Below are 21,573 nucleotides of genomic sequence, written 5' to 3' on the forward strand. Positions count from 1 at the left end.
CTTGTCTAAGAATCCAGCAGCACTAGAACATTGTATAAAGCATGAGAGATAAATATTACATACAAGGATATTACTTGTTTCCTATCTGTTGCGAACATGGCAAGAGAAAAGTTCATTTTATACGAACGGGCTGCAACATGTAAAACATGTCTAAAACCATTGACGAAAAGTATAATTTACACGAAACTAGTGTCAGTTTACAACCATAAAATGTATAGGATCTCTAGATGTAGATGAAGGACTGCAGTCCTAGACCGAGTTTTATGGAATCTGATTGACGACCTGGCCATGTCGACGCGACGTGCTTAATCTTGATCAGGTCAAGAAGAGGAAGAAGAAGAAGACATTTGCTCACCAATACTTAGCCTAGGGCAATAGCAAGTATTGGTGCTATAATCGTCTTTGACAAAAGCAAACACTATCTAGTTGCCAGTACCTGAATCGACCCTTTCGAAGGAGAGTATAGAGGTGGTCGAATCTTTGGTTATATCTTCGCATCCGGTTTTGTTCCCGTCAGCAACAAATGGTGGCTCCAGAGAGGAAGTTACAACAACTCGCGCGCGTTTGTAACTTCAACCGAACGAACATCACTTTCTGGTATGCTGTCGCCATAAGAACAGCAACAGTTCTATGCAAGTGACAATATAAGTGAATCGTGATGAGTGAAACGGTTGGCAGGTTAAGCATATGTGTATTACAGTGATCGAAGTTAGCCGGATTACTGACATTACATTCATATCAAGGTGCACTAGTGCACAACAAAATAGATCATCAAGGAGTTCAAGGTGAACTGGTGATAGTGTCACGGCAAATAGGAATACAATTGTTGCTCCAGTAATTGAGTACCGTGATGACTGTCAAAATAAACTGTGAACAATTTTAATTCCTTGTGACACAAGAGTTGTTAGGCGAATGCTAACAATCATACCGGAGTGCTTCAAGGAGTGCCAGTGCGTGCAAGAACACGACTCCGAAAAAATCCCGAAGTAAAGGCAATAGTGTTGTATCAGCAACCGTTTCGGAGTGCATCAAAGAGTGCCAGTGCGTAGTTCACAACACGGCTCCGTATAAGGCCTAAGAAGGGTTTAAATTCGTGGGATGAAAAATCACCCAACAAGAGTTGTACGACAAGTGTCGACAACAATATCGGAGTGCATTAAAAGTGCCCGAGCAATTAAAACTGACTAACGTTAGTATACAAAACGGGTCCAAATAAACCTGCAAAGAGGTTTAATAAATCGTACCGAGAGGGTCGAAAAAGTGGAGTGTAAAACGTGATTAGGCACTATTGGTAGGAATAGTGTGCAGCACGACTCCAGGTGACAACGGGCAGACGACGTCCTACCCGGAGCTGATCGCAGGAAAGGTAAATTATACAACCACAGAAGACGGGTAAGTGAAACCTTCCTTATTAAATATCGCCCATCAAGGAAATCATAAAAATTCGTCCAAAATGCCGTATAAATTCACCACAAACCCACTCGGCGGATGCCGTTTGTGTGAGAAAGAAGACTCACCTGATGAGAGCATGGTAGAATGCTACGAATGCGACAGATGGTTCCACTTGGAGTGCGCCAAGTTGACACGGAAACCGAGACCAGAGGAGGGCTGGTTTTGCGTTAAATGCATTCCATGAATTGATAATTGGTCAAAGAGAGCAGTCTAAGGAACAATGGCAAGAGTTCTTAAAGGCTGTAACACGACTCTCGTTGGCGATAAAAAGGAACCATCGGCCGTCGAAATTTTGCTCAGAAGGCAATCATTAATGCAATTGCCAAGATTCGGGGGCAACCCGGCAGAATGCCTGAACTTCAAACAAACGTTTGATGGTACAAACGAGCAAGGAAAGTTCTCTAATCTAGAGAACTTAAACCGCCTCAAGCAGGCCTTGTGTGGACCTGCACTAAAGGGCGTTCAGCAATTAATCCTGGACTCAGCAAATGTGAATTAAATCATGATACGTTTGAAGAACTCCTACGGAAGAACAGATTTAGTATACGTCGAGCTACGCAATGCTCTGTACAAAATCCGAGCAGATTCAAGAGGCATTATCGTAGAGATGGTTAACGCCCTGGAAAATCTCGTCCAAACAGTTAACTTACTCAAGGAGCCGGACTACCTAAAAGACCACACTTTGGTGTTGGACTTAACTACCACACAACATTCAGGTGGAGAGAGCCAAATATATGGCCGAAGCAGAATCACCCTTAAGGGTCCAAAGGCTTGATAACCTATGCGAATGGCTAAAGCCATACGCTAAGACAGCAAATATGCTGAAAACCATATCAGCGCACACACAACGAGGCGGCGTACACCTCCATGAACAGCCAAACCCACCCAAAGGTTCAAGACAACCGATCAAGGGGGGAAGGAATTTCGGAAGAATATCCAACGGGACAAGTAAATGCTTGATATGCAATAAGCCCCATGAAACGGTCAGATGTTACGCACTGATCAGACGAACCCCAGCTGAGCGAATCAAAATCCTGCAGCAAAAACATTTATGCGTCGGTTGCTTAAAGGCAAATACTATAACCCACACTATAACCGACTGTAATTCCGAACGAATTTGCGGAATAAACAGGTGCACTATGAAACACCACCGGATGTTTCATGTTGCAAACACGCCACAAACAAGCAAAAGAGAAGGTGTGAATAACCACCACGAAAGCCAAAGGGTATCGCTAACCCACTATCAGATCAGGTGTTACCAGTCACATTGGTGAACGGCACCAAAAAGGTGTGTACACTCGCTTTCCTAGATCCGGGATTATCCCTAACCTTATTAGAAGCAAAGGTTGCAAGAACACTTGGCCTGCAAGGAAGAGAAATGCTCCTCCAATTGGTTTGGACCCAGGGTAAACGAGCCGAACAACAGAATAGCCAAAGTGTGGACGTAAGAATACAAAGGGGGCTACAAAGAAAGGGTACCAACTCAAGGATGTAAGGGCAATTGAAAACCTACAATGACCAATCCAGTCATTAAACTATGACGAACTAAGCGAAAGGTATCCTTACCTAAAAGGTTTGCCCATTCAATCCTACGATCGGGTGCTACCAACCATCATAATTGGGATCAGGCACAACCACTTGCTTATGGGAATGACCCATAGGTATGGAGGCCCATGCGACACAATTGCAATGAAAACTAGGTTGGGGTGGTTGGTTTACGGCAAAGCCGATGGCGAACGAGGGACGGACTACTCCATGGTAATAGGAGAAAAGGAAAAGGACCTTCGTAAAATGATGTCCGACTACTACTCAACAGAAAACTTTGGGGTTAAACCGATCGCATAACTCCCGGAATCAAAGGATGAGCCACGGGCTAAGTCCATATTAAAGGACACATTAAAACTCAAGGACGGAAGGTGCAAGGTCGGCTTGTTATGGAAAAACGACAACACCATGGAACTAACTTCGTTGGCGCTAACAACGAGTTAAAGGAAATAGTGAAGCAAATTAATGATGTAATGAGCAAGGGAAAGGCCATGAAACTTAACATCGCATGGCACTTCAACCCACCAGCTGCACCCCACTTCGGAGGAGCATTGGAAAGGTTAATCAGGATTTTAAAATCCAATCTCAAGGAGATGATCGATTGTAGGCCACAACGCCCACCGACATTGGAAGTGCTAAGGGGAGCTTTAATACAAGCGGAATTTATCCTAAATTCGCGTCACCTTACACAAGGGCAAGGACGGCCAAATAAGGTCTGTACAGGTAAAACTTCGAAAGGTACATATTGCCGTCCAGTGACCGGAATAGCGGTATAGGACGTATATAAGGAGTCGGAAAAAGAAATTCCGCCGGACAATAAGCACAAAACCCCAGAAGACCAACCAACCACCCAAGTTTTCGTTGGGATCCATGAAGAAGGAACCTCTGGTACAAGACTAAATAACGACGCCACACCCAAGAACTCTAGAAAAAGGAGAATAAACCCTTGCAAGTGGTACCCAGATACCTTGACAGCTAGTCACGCTCGACAATTGCGACCGTGACTCAAGGAGGAAATGACACCCCGAAAATAACAAGGCCCACCAACAGAGGCCGCAACACTACTTCTCCTTTTTCTCAGGGGCTCGGGGGTCCCAAGCTCAGGGCTCAGGGCTTGGGACATACGATAAAAGGAATAATCGCGTACGATTGCGCGAATGATAATATTAATATAACAAACTACTCGTTGATGAAACTAGCATCTTGCGCCCCCCACGACCCAAAACATAACAATAATGGAATCTAAAATACAGGTCCTACAACGAAGTCCCAAGACTCTCGTTCATGTTTATCAATGCAGGGTAATAATCAAGCGTTCCATCAAACATTGCGGTGCATGGTCGCACACCTCAGAATACGAAAATGGGTACGCGTACATTGTAAAGGAATCCTCCCAGGAGGAATGTAACCAAGCGATTAGGGAAATACGCCGCAACGACACCACAAGAGGGCAAACGTTAATCGTTGGCACCGTCAGGGGTGCAGCCTGCGTCGGAGGCGTCTACAGAACTTCATCCATCACCTGGGAGGACGCGCTCGTCTACTACGAGTACGAAGTCAGCATGTATGACTACACAGCGGTGGCGGACCTCGAGAGCGACCAAATCATGTTACGAAATGGGATCGTATGCCCGTACAACATCGGATGGTGCTTGGACGCGGAATTCGGTTACTTCACCTGGGAAAAGGACCATCGAATGCTGTGCGAGAGGACTTTGAAATCATCTACGAAGGTACGGTCAACAAGACGTTCAACGGCGATAGCGGCAGTGGTCCTACAAACGCCGTGTATACGCTCCTGACTTCCGAAAACATGTTCTCCATAAGGGCCATGAATAGCCAAGTTGCTTAAAAATAATGAAATTACCAAAATGCTTAAAAATAAGTAAGTGTCTTCCATTATATATGGAGAAAATAACAAGAAATAAGGCGAGAAAATAATTTGTTTGACGAAAACGTTGTTAGGAAAGCGATATTTTATAGCGAAAAAAGGCGGCCGTAAATGAATGTTATGCAATGCTTCTTTTTGCTAGCAGAGGTTTAACTTACCTCTAGCCACCATTATGCGTAGAAATCATGCATCCCTTCTACCATCTAGAGGGTCGTTTAACGTGCCTTGCAGTGCACGATAAACTCCGACACCGGATCGCTATCACCTTCGCCCCGTATCGAGTCGGTAATTTCTTCGTTTTCTACCAACGGTAGCAATAGCTGCACGAACTCGCTCGAGTATGGATGCGTGACCATTTCGAGCACCTCCGTTACAAAGTACCGAATCAGCGAAATATCCGTATCGCCCTTGGTACAGCACTGGTTGATGTATTTCAGCACCGGCACGACACAACCCTGTGCCAACAGATTCACCATCCGATCGAGTAGCATCTTCTTCAGCTCGAGCTGTACCAAAATTTCCAGCTCGTCCTGCTTTGATTCGAACAGCCGCACCAGCAGCCGGAGAATTTGATCGTGCAGCAAAGTATGAACGTTGGCCACCTCGTCCAGGAGCGCGAGATGCAGCGGACAGCTTTCCGTACACAGCTGGAAGTAGGACGGCTCGGTGACGGTGCTTTCGACCCAGCGGAGTATACCAACCCCAACTACCGGAACCTTGATGCAGCTGTGTAGGGTGCGCAATTCTTCGAGCAGCTCGCTCGAAGTTCGGCTCATGTTGCAAATCGTATGTACCTTCTCAATGGCAATGGTCGTTGCCTTTTGCTCGTCCTTATTCAGTACCCGGTAGCCGTGCAATCGGCTACTTTCAGTCGGTGTCTCATACACGCTCGCTGCATAACCGAGCAGATAGATGTACTTCGATTTGTGCTCTTGGTTGATCTTCGCACCCACCTTGAACAGTGCATCGACGAGCAGATCCAAAAATTGAGGATTCCGGATCAAATCGATCGGTGGTGGCTCGGGTGAGGTATAGTTGCGGTACAGGACTGTTATATCGGCCGGGTTGAGTTTGTTGCGGGACAGCATCGATGTAAGTGCCTCGCATGCCCGCGGATGACTCGACCAACCATCCAGAGCCATCGTGATGTGCGTTACGTCGTGATTGCTGTAAGGAAAAATAAATATATAGGTAAGGCCAACGCTGATCGTACTATTAGTAAGCGCTCGTTACTTACTGTTTCAGCGCATATTTAGCAATTTCCTGCGAGACCCGTTTCATTATCAATCCACCCTTCGGCTCCTGTGACAGTACATGAAGCACCACCTGACTGTACACATACGTGTGCTGCCCGTGGCACGCCAACTTTGCCACCTCTTCGATCGCATCCTGCCAATCCTCCGGGTGGCTCAACAACTTGGCAATGGCCGTCTTGAGGACGCGCGAAAACACCTCTAGCTGTTGGGCTGCCGTCGTGGTGGAGGTAATCTCGCTGTGGTATCCAGCATCCGATATAAGCTTGACGGTAAAGTTCAGCATCAAACAATCCGGATACTCCTCCGACAGGCGGTAAATCAACGAGCGCCACGTTGGATACTCGATCAACTCCGTCAACCAGCCGGGCGTTTCGCCTTCCTCGGTGAAAATTTTATCCGCCTGCCTCGGATCGAACGTTTTCAGTATCATATCCTTCAGATGGTTCTCGACCATCGCCTGCACATCGGTTACGTGCACACCTGCCAAGATGAGCCATTCGGCGAGCATGTTTACTGCTTGGGCTGTGGCCGTATAGTTCGAGAACAGTAGATGGATGACTCGTTCGGCTGATCCACCCACTTTGAAGTAGCGCTTTAAAAGACCAAAGATGCCAGGTTCCATAATATAGTCCGTTGTTGAAAACTGCCGCAGACAAGCGTCTAACACTGCAGCTGGAGTTTCCAGCGAAGCTTCCGGCGTAGTTTCCGGCGGAACTTCCGGCGTAGTTTCCGGCGGAACTTCCGGCGGAGTTTCCGGCGGAGTTTCCGGCGGAGTTTCCGGCGGAGTTTCCGGCGGAGTTTCCGGCGGAGTTTCCGGCTGAGCTTCCGGTGGAGCTTCCGGTGGAGCCTCCGGTGGAGCCTCCGGTGGAGCTTCCGATGGAGCTTCCGGTGGAGCCTCCGGTGGAGCTTCCGGTTGGTTTTGCTTGATTTCGGGCTGAAAAAACAATACAATGTAGTTGTTCGTAGTTCATCCTAAATTTTACACATTTACATTTACACACCTCTTTCATTAGTGAATCACCTTCATCGTCCTCCATTGCGACAGCTTTGTGTGTTCTGGTATGCTTTTGAATGCAGTGTCGCCGGCAAACCAAAATTTACTTCTCTTAGCCAAACACACACCAGCGGAACGAGCTTGCTAGAATCATGCAAACCGGAGCGCGCAAGTTTTCCATTTGCTAGAAACGATAGTTGAGAAATATTAGAAGAAATCTTAATTTTAAGTTCTCTGTAGCGAAAACTGAGATGGTAGTCTATTCTCCTTCTAATGACACAAAAAAAATGACTTCTCTCATGGATTACTGGACGACCGTTAACGAAGCGTCTGAGACACCCAGGGCAAGGTGTCCTCACACACGATAAAGACCCTCGCAAAAGAACAGGACTTGACTATAGAATGACGGATGAACCGAGTACACTCGGTACATCCGTCATCATACATCCGTCGTCATACGCCCGAGTACACTCGGGTTAAGGTGTCCGCTCTATCACGGTTCGGAAAAAGAAATGTCCTCCAGCGTCGCAAAGAAAATCGCAAATTTAGATATCAATTTTAGCTCATTTGTTGTAATTTTTCAAACGCACCACACGAGCAAAGGAGGAGTTGAACAGCTTGGCTGAGTGTTTCATGGGTCCCTTCTCATTGTGGAGTTTCCGACAATGAGAAGACAGAACTCACTGGTAAAAACAGGCGTTGGATGGGATCAATCTTAGCCTAAGAGTTCCTTCGTTTTCCACAGCAACTTTTCCTGTTTGGATGGCAGAGCATGTGGGAGACGGTTGAACACGGGGGTTCTCTTTTCTCGATCTCAACCGCACGTATCCCTGCGGCCTTGGTTCGATGGGCTCTCCGCAGACCGAACAGTCGGACTAATGATGTGCCACGACTAATCGTCGTTTCATTTTGAGTTGAATGCTGAATCTTCAGCGTATAACTTGTGGCGAAGGATTCCATGATGCGGAAAATTCCATACCCTTCACGGAACCTCCTATGAGCGGTAAGGCCTTTAAATCGTGTAAACTCCCCCCCCCCCCCCTCTCCCTCCCCGACGAACCCCAATACCATCTACGACTTAAGAAGGGCTAAATCCGTCTCTGACCCTTCTTGTTCAGTGCAGTCGAGAGCGCCAGCAGAGAGTCAGATACCATCCAGCCGCCAGAGACTATCCTTACTTTAGTGTGTTCCAAAGAAGGATACTTAATAAAAGACCGTTAGCGCGTAAACATAATTTTATGTATTTTGCTCGCTTGATAATCGTTACGTGTGTACAGCTGGTTTTTTTAACCTCTGACTGGTTAAATATTGTGAGCTTTTTGTCTCTTTTATTCACCTGTTTATCTTTGTAAACAGCAAAATTTAGTAAAATAATTTATACTTGATCAACGAAATTGATTTTTTACTGCGTAACTGATCGACCGTTTGTTTATGTGACGGAAATCTCCATTAGAAAAGTTGATCAATCGGCTGAACGGCTTTATTCATTAGGAACGATTGTTTATAGAAACATCCATTCAAATCGCAATTCGGACCGCCCTCCCGTATTGAGAACCGTAGTGATAGCAGGTGTTGCGAACGCGACAACAAATATAACATCTTAAATAAATACCGTGCGCAAGAGTAAAGTTTCTAAATCATTGCATCGTGAAATCAAAATTCATCGTCACAACGCTTTGTCGAATAAAATCGACACTCGGATAAGCATTAAACATATTGTAAATTCTCCAACGCTTGCTTCGCCGTTCAGCATAGGCAATAAAACCAGGCCGAATATAAACGAGAACAGGAACGATCAGCCGAACTTACGATCCCCAGCATAAGCGATGCGCGGTCGCTCAAGCGGCCAATGTTTACTTTACAAGCAAAGGCGTCAACGCAGGCGTAAGGCGATGCGCGACCGCATCAATAATATTGGAGAAAAGAAACAGTATAACCTTCAGTAAAGCTAATCGAAAGAATTCCCGACAACTTAGAACACGTGCGCGTGGACAAGGAAGTTCAAAGCAAACAACGAAAATCTAATGAAAGCGATACGTGATCGTTTAAGCGCTGGGAAAGAATGAAGGAAAATAAATCTTGCCTTCTCATTTCGGTGACATCGATCAAGGGATTGAAATTATTATATAAGAACGGAACAGTTTGAACAAACGTGACTTACTTCTGAAGCTCAACCCACGGAATTTGTAGGTCTTTGGGGGGTACTTTCAGGTTCAGGTAAATTCTTTCCCCTTTGCCTTCCAAGAAACAAAGGCGCTTTCATCCGCAGTTAAATACTTCTCTTGGCAAGTCCAGGAAGAAAAGCTTAACTTGCCTGATTTGGCAAGGTTCAAGCCTAGGATCCTTCTTCAAGGTTCCCGGATCTCCCGGGCAAGCCTGAGATCCGGGAGAAGTTTCCCCTTGCCTTTCCACCGGATGTTGGTCCCGCACTCCAGTAGTGCATCCCCACTTCGTCTGAAGAATCGAGAGACATCGTCGATAGCCGATCTATTACACGGTTAAATATTTCTCCTGGCAAGTCAAGGAATAAAGGTTAACTTCCGCTTCGCCTTTCGCCGTAACCCGGTGACGCCCGTCGTTGTGACGCGTTTTCAGCAGATACGCGGAACCAAAGTTAGGAATTGGTCCTGGTTGATGCAGGAAATAAGCCTATCCATCTGATTCAAAATAGATCTGACAAACGCACAAGAAACTGCGCGAGAGTTTCCGATCCGGTCAGTACTTCGCGTGATCGTTCCACTCAACGGCTTCGCATCAGGTTTTGTTCCCGCCAGCAACGCCCGGCATGACCTCAAAGGTTCGTCAAGCCAAGAAGAAAAAGACGATGTAGCGACAATGGGCGCCAGGGATGATTGGCCAGTCTTTGCCAATTCTTTTTAACAACACTGGAGCAGGAAAACAGCAAGGAATATTTTGCACAAATGCGTAAGCTTATGCAGGCTCAAACTTGTTCGCTCCTGCATCCATGACCATCGGAAAGCTATAAAACTGAACCTCTTCAACATGGGATGGGAACCGGTTATTACGTTCAACCCGTTCGCTGAAGCCGGCCGCACAAAGCGGCCAATTTTATGACCCATCGGCAGTTAAAGGACCCAAAGAAAGCTGCCCGAAGATGCTTTTGAGCAACGATGCACGCTCACCATATAGCAGGCACAGCAGAGATGCTGTTTGAAAAATTTTCTGGTAGCTTTCTAGAAACCTTATGTTTTTCCAATCGTTTTGAAGAAATTTAAAATGTATTGGACAACGGGCAAGTAGAATTCTCCCTTCATTTTAAAATCGTTTTGTGAATATGAACAAAAGATAACAAAAAAAAAATCGTTGGTTAGGTACAACAACGCCTGATCATAAAGTCTTTTCCAATGCCTTCCATTGGGGCCCGCGAAGCAAACTGGCACAAAGCGCAAAAGCTTGCACAAAAGCATAACCGTATCCAGGTAAAAACCGTGTTCGTTCCAGCATCCGTGACCATCGGAAGGCTATAAAACTGAACCTCTTCAACCTGGAATGGGAACCGGTTATTACGTTCAACCCGTTCGCTGGAGCCCGCAGCAAAAAGCGGCCAGTTTTATGGCCTATCGGGAATTTTGAGGGCTCAAAGATGGCGGTTAGCAAAACTTCTGACTCACGATACGAATGCTCTATTGAAGCAAATAATGCGATGCTGATGCAAAAAAATAAAAATTCTGAAACATTCATTCGAAACGGTTTTGGAAATCTCAACGAGTATCGTCCGTTCGTCAGAAGCCAGCCCCAATGGAAACCGATCGCATTCGTGATTCATCACAACGACCTTCATTCTTCTACGGAAATAAATGGATTCCTGAGACTCCGATTCTAACACAATAGCTCACCGGAAACCAGCACTCCCCTGCAGATAGGGGAGCGACGACGATCGTCAAGATGCCAACTCAAAAGTTTCGCATTTCGCATCTGGTAGCAATTCATCCCTTCACAATAGGTTTACAAGTTCAGGGATCATATAGTTTTCAGACTTATATTCTATTTTAGTTTCATTACTGATAGAAAGTAAACCCTTCGGGTCGAAACCATAATTATTTTATTATAAACCTGTGACCAACTGAATTACAGTAAAAATCTGCACCTTTCGTTGGATAAAACACAGTAATCACTAAGCTCTAACAACGAACGACGCCATTCATGCATGGCCCAATACAAGATAGCGTTATTAAACGACTTCTAATACACAATGAAGTATCAAGCGTCGTAGCGTAGGAAACTGACCATTTTTCATTGCTAAACCGATTAGCGACATTATCAGCAGTTGATTTCTTATTTCTAAAAACTCACCCAAATGTATAGGCACACAGCAATTTGCACTACACTAAAAACGATTCACAAGTGATCACGACCGGCGCGTTCCGGCTTTGCAAACGGTTTGAAGGAACGACTTTCCCGGCAGCCAGGCGCTGACATTTCGTACGATTCTATTTCATCCTACTGTCAAATCACACAACTTTTATGACCAAAAAGCCAAAGAAGTCGATCAGTGTGCTGGTATCCATTTCATGGTTATACACTTTCTACGATTGTGGGATACATTTTGAACTTGCTGTACTAGAACCTTTTCAACACGAAAATGCAACCAATTTTTTCACGGAAATACAAATACAAAACGTTCACCCGCTGGTTGCAGATTAAGGGCCCATAGAAAGCCAGAGAATGCTGCTGAGAGACGTAGGTAGGAAAAATAACAACCGAATTTGAAAGTAATCGGTAACACAGAAAAAGCTACGCCTACCTAGAAATTGTGAAATTTTGTGAATTTTTTTAACACATTCAACGCCGCAAAAGAAAAAAAGCGCAAAAGCTTGCACAAAAGCATAACCGTATCCAGGTACAAACCGTGTTCGTTCCAGCATCCGTGACCATCGGAAGGCTATAAAACTGAACCTCTTCAACCTGGAATGGGAACCGGTTATTACGTTCAACCCGTTCGCTGGAGCCCGCAGCAAAAAGCGGCCAGTTTTATGGCCTATCGGGAATTTTGAGGGCTCAAAGATGGCGGTTAGCAAAACTTCTGACTCACGATACGAATGCCCTATTGTAGCAAGTAATGCGATGCTTATGCAAAAAAAATAAAATAAAATTGTGAAACATTCATTCGAAACGGTTTTGGAAATCTCAACGAGTATCGTCCGTTCGTCAGAAGCCAGCCCTAATGGAAACCGATCGCATTCGTGATTCATCACAACGACCTTCATTCTTCTACGGAAATAAATGGATTCCTGAGACTCCGATTCTAACACAATAGCTCACCGGAAACCAGCACTCCCCTGCAGATAGGGGAGCGACGACGATCGTCAAGCAGCCAACTCAAAAGTTTCGCATTTCGCATCTGGTAGCAATTCATCCCTTCACAATAGGTTTACAAGTTCAGGGATCATATAGTTTTCAGACTTATTTTCTATTTTAGTTTCATTACTGATAGAAAGTAAACCCTTCGGGTCGAAACCATAATTATTTTATTATAAACCTATGACCAACTGATCCACAGTAAAAATCTGCACCTTTCGTTGGATAAAACACAGTAATCACTAAGCTCTAACAATGAACGACGCCATAACGTAGAAAACTGACCATTTTTCATTGGTTGATTTCTTACTTCTAAAAACTCACCCAATTGTATTGGCACACAGCAATTTGCACTACACGGTTCACAAGTGATGCACTGCACGATTCACAAGAAACGATTCACAAGTGATCACGACCGGCGCGTTCCGGCTTTGCAAACGGTTTGAAAGAACGACTTTCCCGGCAGCCAGGCGCTGACATTTCGTGCGATTCCATTTCGCCCTACTGTCAAATCACACAACTTTTATGACCAAAAAGCCAAAGAAGTCGATCAGTGTGCTGGTATTCATTTCATTTGGATATTTTTTACGATTGTGGGTTATATTTTGAATTTACTGTGCTGCAACCTTTTCAACACGAAAATGCAACCAATTTTTTTTTACGTAAATACAGATACGAAACATAGCTGGTCGCACATAAGGAGCTTACAGAAAGTTAGAGAATGCAGTTAAGAAATGAAGGTGGGAAAAATAGGGGCACATGAAAAGCAACGTCTAGCTAAAAATTGTGATTTTTTTATGGCAAAGAGTTAACGAAAGCATATATTTTGTTTTTTGAGCATGCTCATCAAGAAAAAAGTATTTTTTTGTTCAAATTTTGAAAAATCGGAATCTAGAAAATTTGTTCCCACTCGAATTGGCAAATTTTTTCTCCCAAAGGTTTATTAATGACAGTTAAAATCCAATATCACCCGAAAGAATTATTTCCCTACAATAACCACTCAAATGTAGTTGGTTGTGGTGTGCATTAATTTTAATTTAGTATTAAATTAATTTTTATGTTTCCCCTGTGCAGATGGTATTTGCAGTACGATCCGTTTTGCTACTTGGGCATGAATTGACAGCCGGGCGAAATCAAAGCACCACAGGCGAAAACGAGTTATGTGCTTGTGTGTGCTTACCGACAGACATCTATTTCTCGATAAAGCCGGAGCCATATCGGACCTAACTTTTTCTTGAATCACTCTGTTTAGCTACATAAAAATTACAAATTTACAAAGGTAAGTGTCTAGAAATAAGAAATTCGCGTTGAAGATGGAACGATTTGCTTCACGCCACGACGCTCACGTTGTGCCATCGGGTGGTATTGATCGTCCTAAAAGTTATTTCCTTCATTGTAGTATTCGTTCGATGGCGTCGATTGTAATTTGCTTTGAATGGAAAGAGTTTTTCTTTTTTTCAAAAAAGCTACCCTTTCTGCGAAATGCAGATATGCAAGTAAAAGGGCCGAACGCAGCATTGATCTAATTTTTTTGGTTAGGGATTGTTTCGTGGTGCGGATTCCGCTTAAAATTGCTGGAAACAGCGTCGTGTATGATTGTATGTGTGCGTGCGTGTATCAGTTTTTCGATGAAGAGCGCTAGCCGCGTAGGAAGCCGTTTTGAGAACTGTCAAAATCGTTTCTTGCACCGCGGTGTTCTTGGAATTTTGTTTTACCGCCTGTGTTAGATGCTTTTTCATGGTATTGTTGGCGAAATCACCTTGATAAAACAATTATTACTTAACATAAGGTTAGGAAATTCGGTTTTTTTTTATTCTTCTGGGCTTAGCCCAACGATGGTAGTCGAGATCATCTCTCAACGCATGTTGTTCAACTCATTACAAACTCCAATGAAGCGATAGGGAAATATTGATACTCGCACCACCATCACTAACTGGCGTTGGCGTATCCGTATCAAAAATAGGTGCATAAATAGCAAATTATATCAGAATCCTTACATTCTTTATTTTAGCGGGTTTTGTTCGTCGCAATCAACAAAAGATGGATGAAGATATGGATCTAAGTCTGGATGAGATTATCCGGAAGCGGAGGGTGCGTGCTCGGAATGAGCGCTCCAGTGACAGTGGTTCGACACCGGCCGGTGTGACCGGAGGCGGCGGCGGTGGGTCACGCGGATACCGCGGCGAAAATATGCTGGCGAACCGTCGCAAACCGATTCCCGTGGTTGATGCGCGCATGAAAATCATCCACAACAAGCGCGCCAAAATACGTGACGCACGGGATCAGCTAATCGAGAGCAGTCGGGGTCGTGATGCTCGCTTCCGGCTGCAAAACCGAGCCGGTCCGTCGAAACACTTTCGCGCGCTAGCGACGCTACCTTCGTCGCGTGTACTGACCGCCGTTTCAATCAACGGTCGGAACGTCGGTCCGGAGCATTTCAAACCGAAACGTTCAAAGCGCCATTACTCAACCGTAGATTACATGCCACAAACGGCACCGATGCAACAAATAATCTCCCATTACCGTCCCGCACCCGGTGGCATCCCGTACCGAGGCGAGGACGTTGAAGAGAATCCGTTCGCCCGCATTGTGAGCCATCAATCAATCAGCTCGATGACAAATGCAACGCGCACGTTGACGAACGATGCATTTTCCCTGCCTGGTTCGATGCCTCCGTTGCCCAACTTTCGCACGGCACGGAATACGGGTGTGCTGATGAACGCCAGCAACGGTGCGTCGTTAATGAATTTCGCCAAATCATCCACTACCATCAACCCGGAACCGGACCCGTTCGATCAGTACGAGGTTAACCGGCGTCCGAATTTCAGCGTACCACCGCCACCGTTACCATCAAACCGACCGTTGCGTAGCATCTTGCGCACCAGATCAAACACCCCACCACCTCCGGTACTATCGTCCCACGCGGTATCCGCGACCGTGCCGATGAAGCTGTCATCGAGCATGCGTGCCCGGCTGGAGCGTGCTCCGAACCCTAACAAATCGATGGGCATCTTTGCGTACAACTTTAATGGGGAGCAGTCAATGGTTAAAAATTATACAACCCGTTCACCTAGCCCGCCAGCTGCCGTCACCGCCGGGTATCGGATTGTCGTTAGCAATCTGCATTCTAACGTCACACAGATCGACATACAGGTACGATGATACGAAGACGAAGACTTACGGACTTATTGTATTGACTCTTGCATTTATTTTCCCCCCTGCAGGAATTGTTCGAAGATATTGGCGATCTGCTCGAGTCAAGGCTGGTACGTCCGGGAGTAGCCGAGGTAATATATCGTAATTTAAAAGATGCTGAAAAGGCGGTAGATGCTTATCATAACCGCCACTTGGATGGGCAGCCAATGAACTGTCTGTTGGTCAATCCGCGTGCTACGTACAAAGCTAATCCAACTAATTTCATATATGGCCGGTAAACTTAAAGAAATTATGGAAGTTCTTCTTGATTAACAACCTTCTAAGGTCACGCCGGGCGGTGCGGTGGTGCAGGCGACAGCGGCGCAGATCTTCAAACGCCAGGACCGGGGTTCAAATGTCATCCGGACCGTCCCACCGTAGTGAGGGCCGACCGGTGCTGTTGTCGCCTGCACCACCGGGCCGTCCCAAATTACGGAAGTTAGGCCAGATAATTTTATTTAATAACGTGTGCGCTCATGAACAGAAACTAATACTTTGCTAAAAGAAATGATTAAACCGATAGGATTATAGTAAAGTATAGTGATGCTATAAAATTGAAAGAGAGAGAGAGAGAGAGAGATTTATAGACAGAAAATTGATCCATCGCTGGATAATATAGTACAGCAGGAAAGGAATAGATCCAAATAAGAAAAGATTCGTGAACAGAAGAGCTAAAACAAGCAGTCGTAGGTGAAGCATACCGTATGGTAAAATAGTAGTACAACAGAAGAAAACACCACATTGTCAGCTGAGCACACTTATCGATTGAACTAGTGGTGGGAACACCGGGGTGTATTGATGAATTCACTCCGAGCCCAACGTAGAATAATCGGATTAGATTCCGGAATTAATATAAGAGATTATTCCGGAAGAATCCGGATTTCATTCCGGTGCAATGCAATGGCATGCCTCGGCCCTAATTGACACCATGAGCGTTGATTTTAGTTTACTTCCTTTTCCAATCATGCAGAGGAAATTTACACATTCAGTTCAAAATTCAGATTCTTTAAATGTAAGCGCCTCTAGCAGAGCTCATAACATAGGAGCGAGATTTTATAAGCATGAAAAGTGTTCAACCAACATCACCAACAGCACGCAAAACCACTGTAACATACACCCACCACCATGATTAAAGAAAATCGTTCATCTCACTATTTCTATTGCTTTTTCATTTGTTGGAGCTCGTAGTATCGTGGAAGCCCAAATGAAAGTGGAGAGTAGTTAATCCTGTCCCGGGCATCCAGAAAAAAAAAACAAGAAAGAAAAAGAAATAACTTTACTTTCATCATAATATTTTATTGGTATTGGATTACGCACATAACAGTTATAAGCCTCCAAAGTTGCTGGCTATCAAGGCAGCCCAGTTGCCTGGAATAGTAAAGGGATAGGAAAAAATAATGCTGAAAAACTACTTATCTAATTTACTTATAGCAAGTAGAGGAGTCGGAAAGGTTCGAACAATTCTGACTTTATTTCTTTAACGAAAACAACAACGTGTGTGTGCGTGTTTTATCAATTCTTATCTTATACACCGAACAACAGTTCCCTATCCCTAGAGCACCCAACCATAAAGCACAGCCCTCTACGGTAAACATTTTCATGGCCAGCGATTATCGATTCGACGCCGTGATCCTACTTCTTCTGACCGGTAGCTTCATCACCACCCTGTTCCGTTTCCTGCACCAGCGACGTCGTAAAGCGACCCTGGCTGCTGCTGCTGCCGGCACTCGAGTGCTGCTGACGCAGCACGTGTTTGTTGTGCCGACTGTTGGTGGTTGCCTCGGCCGGTGACTGGGGACTATCACTGGCCCGTCTGGATCCTTGCTGCTCGAGCTGTAGCTTTTGGTGGTCAGTTTTGCCATGGAAGCTTTTGGTGACACGTGTTAGCCGGGGCGGTTCAATGTACCCTTCGCGTATCACCAAGGCACCCGGCGTGTGTGGCACCATCCCCTCCTGTACGGTGGGTGATGTACGTTGTTGGGTCGGGCTTTTCTGGTCCGGATAACCCCGGTTGGTGGTAAGCGTGTTACGGTCGATACTGGGCAGTTCCTTGCGCAGCTCGTCGAAGGACATGTGCAATGGTTGCAGTACCTGCGTTTGGCGCTGTTGACGACCAACACTAATGGCCGGTTCAAATTTAATTCCTTCCCCTGACCACTCGTGTGCTTCCGGTAGGGGTTTCGTTTCGGGTCGGGTTTCCTTTTCGTACAGACTGATCTGCCGCTGGATGCGGCTACCACGCACACGACTATCGATCTTACAACCACTGTCGAGCGATTCCCCACCAAACGGCGCATATACGCCACGGAGCGCCTTGCTAGTACTGGCGGCTGTCCAGGATTGCTCCAAACTTGTCTTGAAAGGCTGTTCCTGCTCGCCCACACTCAAGCAGGTATCGGTGGAGATCGTTGCATCTTCATCCTCTTCCTCGGTTGTGTTTGCGGTCGTCTGCAAAGAGAATTCACATACACTTTAATGTCCGACAACGAAAGAGGTGCAAGAGCGAGGCAAACTACTAACCAGATCATAATTAGTCGTCGATCCTTTGGTCGCTTCGTTCGTGTTACTTTCCCAATCGGAACATCCACTAACTGGCGTTAAATCACCACTAATATCCATCGTAGAACTGCGCCGTTCAATATCTAACGCACCATCGCCCACCAAAACGCGGCCAACGGTTTGTTCGTCATCATCGAGAAGCGCCGAGAATGGTGGTTCACCGCCTGCCACCAGCTCTACCGGTGGATGTTTCGGTGACATCCGTTGCTGTTGTTGTTGATGGCTAAATAGCTGTGGTAATGCAACCAGCACCTGTTCACCTGTACCGCCGCCAACGATTGCCGCCAGGCTGCTACATTTGCCGCGTAGCAGTCCCGAAAGGAGAACATCAGAAACATAGATTAGTTTGGGCGTTAGGCTGAATGGATGAGATGACGCAGAACGACATGAATTTGATTCACAATAATTGTTTGAAAAAAAAAATGTACAGTGACGGACACGATTGGAATGACTGCTCGCGATACTTCTCTACTAGGTATCTTTTCTTTTTGGCTTAATGACCATACGAGAGAGAGCCAGAGGGTTCTAGCATCAAAACAAAACGTGCTTGAGCTTAAAGGTGTATTTTTTTTGCTATCCAGGATAATTGGATTAAAAAATAAAGCAAGAATAGTTCTGTCGAGAAGACTCTTCGCAATATGGTGAACAAAATAAGAGGAAACCAAAGGCGGATCTTCCTGTTAATGTACTGTACGTCTGCGTGGGGCTTCCGAGTTGAAGCCCCAAACGAGTTGTTGTTAATACTGACCCCGATTGCTGTCTCGAGACACCTACCTCCCTTCCCCCCCCCCCCCCACATCTCCCCAGGTATAGCTCCCCAGGCACTTACAATTTTGTTTGTGTCTGGGTTCTGGGTTCTGATGATTCCAAGTTGAAGCCCCAAACGAGTTGTTGTTAATACTGACCCCGATTGCTGTCTCGAGACACCTACCTCCCTTCCCCCCCCCCCCCACATCTCCCCAGGCACTTACAATTTTGTTTGTGTCTGGGTTCTGGGTTCTGATGATCGTGTTTCACAGAAACACGATAACCTTCACTTGATACATCCTGGGACTCAAGAGGCTCTCGCCTAACCTTTATTTCAAAGATCATCCGCCAAACTCCCATACGAAATGTGTAACCTGCCCCGGGTTGGTGGCTAATAGAAGTTAAGGTGTATTTTTGCCCATTGCAACGAAGTTTAACTGTTATTAAATTTGATAAAAGGGTCTTACTTTTAATATCTAGCGAATGTGTGTTTTTTTTTTGTTGTGTTCACTTACCCGTCCGTACTGCTGGTGATGCTGGCAGACATATCGCTGCTGGGACAACCGCGCGAGTAGGCCTCGGAGTAGTTGGGCGAGCTGGGACCACCGCTCGACAGTGCGCTGATGCTACTGGTCATACTGCTCGAATGATCACTCCAACCTCCGGCCCAAATCGCACCCCACAACAACATGCAACGCAACACAGGACGACACACGGTGGTGCGCATAAAATATAGAAATGTACACATTGTACAGATAAAAAATCAGGTTAGTTACAACAATTAGTTTCAGACCGTAAGGACGAAAATGTTAACGCACGCAACCATTGTACTTCCTATCGTGTGTGTGTGTGTGAGTGTGTTAGAGGTTAATTAAATTAAATTGAAAATAATTTTTTTTGATAAAAATTAATAAAACACACACAAATAGATAAATAGATAGAAAAAAGATCGATTATTCCAAAAAATAAAACAAAACGGTAACTTACTTTTGTGAATAATATCGTTTTCTCTTTGCAAAACATAGAAATATATCCATACCTGTGCGTATTTCGTTCGTTTCAAAACTCAAAACATTAACAAAAAACAAAAACAAAACGAGACAAACGATAAACTGATTGTGTTAATGATTTTTTTTTTTTTTTTGCTGTGATAAATATGTTTACTTGTTATATCACGAAAAGTTTTCACCCTTCCGATGGGGGGAGTACAGGTATAATGATTGATATGATATATATAGAAACAGTTCACATCGATATAACTTGCTAACTTCAACAAACAAACCAAGAAAAACTTTGCCACAACGCTAGCTTCTGAATTATCGCACTCTCTAGCTTTTCTGATCCCACACAAAAGGCACAACACAACGTATTGTTTAACCTCAGAAATGTTCCCTAAATTATATACGAACAATCAACGTGTGTTTACAAACATGACAATGAAACCAAAATTTGGAACCTTGCAGTTTGCTTAATCTAATACAATAAATAAAAACACTGCACTTATATATGCACACTACTACAGTGTCGGACAAATCAATTGGACCACCTGGTTTTGCATTGAACGAATCATAGCTAAGCGCACTAGGACTCTAAGATAAATCAATCCTACTTGAAACCGTACAAGACTGGATAAGAATTTTGGTACTCTTGTGAAAATATTCGAAAAACCAGGGCCACAAGGTAATAGAATCCGTTATGTCACGTCAATTGCGGTATCGTACATCACAATTTCGCTTGAAATTTTCTTAGAACAGCCCTAGGATCATGATGCTACTACCTACCATACTTCACATTTTTTATCAGTTTTTGTGGCCGGAGCTTCGGGGATGGGGAACCATCTAAATCAGTTCAGATTCTACGCTGATGACATAGGCATGAGTGGGTTGGAACCATGGGTAACCACTTATTTATACAGGCTTTGAGTTTCTAAAATTAAATTTGCCTCTCTATAAATCATGGGATTGCAACGATAACCCTCTGGAAACTTGTAATCTGACAACTTGTGGTCCTGCCAACAAACACTGATATACTCAGGGATAATGAACAGAAAGGTGATCGCGTCTTTTGCAGTCATCCAAAATTTCGCCTAGCTTAATTGATTTGATTGATGTTGAGTTACGTGACGAGGAACAAAATTACGAAATATAAATCTGTATAGTCCCCTTATAGTCCCAGTGTTGACATACGTATCTGCGACCAGGACAATGTACAAAACTGAAGAAAAACCCTCCTCTAGAGGAAGATACTTGACAGGCATTTTTTTTCTATATGTTTGGAAGAACGAGAGTCCTACACGATGTACGGTAACCTCACCATTCTTGCGACGAATCAGACTCGTCAGGTATTATAGGAATACCTGATTATTTAAGAGATATAAAGAAAAGCTTCTTAGAGCTCAAAAGCTAACACGCTACGGATGCGTTGACTCCATTTTTAGCTTGTGTTATTCTACAATAGTTATTCAATGTCATAAACAAGGGTGGTCTTATTGATTTGTCAATTAAATAGATGGTTACTGTTCAAGGTAGATGGACACATTGACGCCTGCAGAAGGAAGAATAATTTCGCTTTCAAACAGCATCACAATGGTTGGTGTTTGGTGAAGTACAATTTGA

General features: G+C 44.7%; 2 protein-coding genes across 2 annotated transcripts; one reads left to right on the forward strand and one right to left on the reverse strand.

Moving 5' to 3' along the window:
- Positions 1–5,091: 5,091 nt before the first annotated feature.
- On the reverse strand, positions 5,092–7,181 carry LOC126562532 (negative elongation factor D-like). Its single transcript, XM_050219080.1, is given in 3 exon segments — positions 5,092–6,055; positions 6,126–7,078; positions 7,146–7,181. Coding segments are annotated over 3 exon segments (1,953 nt in total).
- A 7,316-nt stretch (positions 7,182–14,497) lies between these two features.
- On the forward strand, positions 14,498–15,891 carry LOC126557879 (polymerase delta-interacting protein 3-like). The gene is made up of 2 exons (XM_050213791.1): positions 14,498–15,610; positions 15,682–15,891. Exons 1-2 carry the CDS (start codon positions 14,498–14,500, stop codon positions 15,889–15,891), a joined length of 1,323 nt encoding a protein of 440 aa, XP_050069748.1.
- The last annotated feature ends 5,682 nt before the right edge of the window (positions 15,892–21,573 follow it).

Source organism: Anopheles maculipalpis, chromosome X (assembly GCF_943734695.1).
Source record: "Anopheles maculipalpis chromosome X, idAnoMacuDA_375_x, whole genome shotgun sequence".
Classification (NCBI taxonomy): domain Eukaryota; kingdom Metazoa; phylum Arthropoda; class Insecta; order Diptera; family Culicidae; genus Anopheles; species Anopheles maculipalpis.

Excerpts from the sequence above, each read along its gene's own strand:
- LOC126557879 (XM_050213791.1), top strand. The coding sequence starts at position 14,498 with ATGGATGAAGATATGGATCTAAGTCTGGATGAGATTATCCGGAAGCGG. Across the intron at positions 15,611-15,681 it reads TCACACAGATCGACATACAG|GAATTGTTCGAAGATATTGG; the intron begins GTACGATGATAC and ends TCCCCCCTGCAG.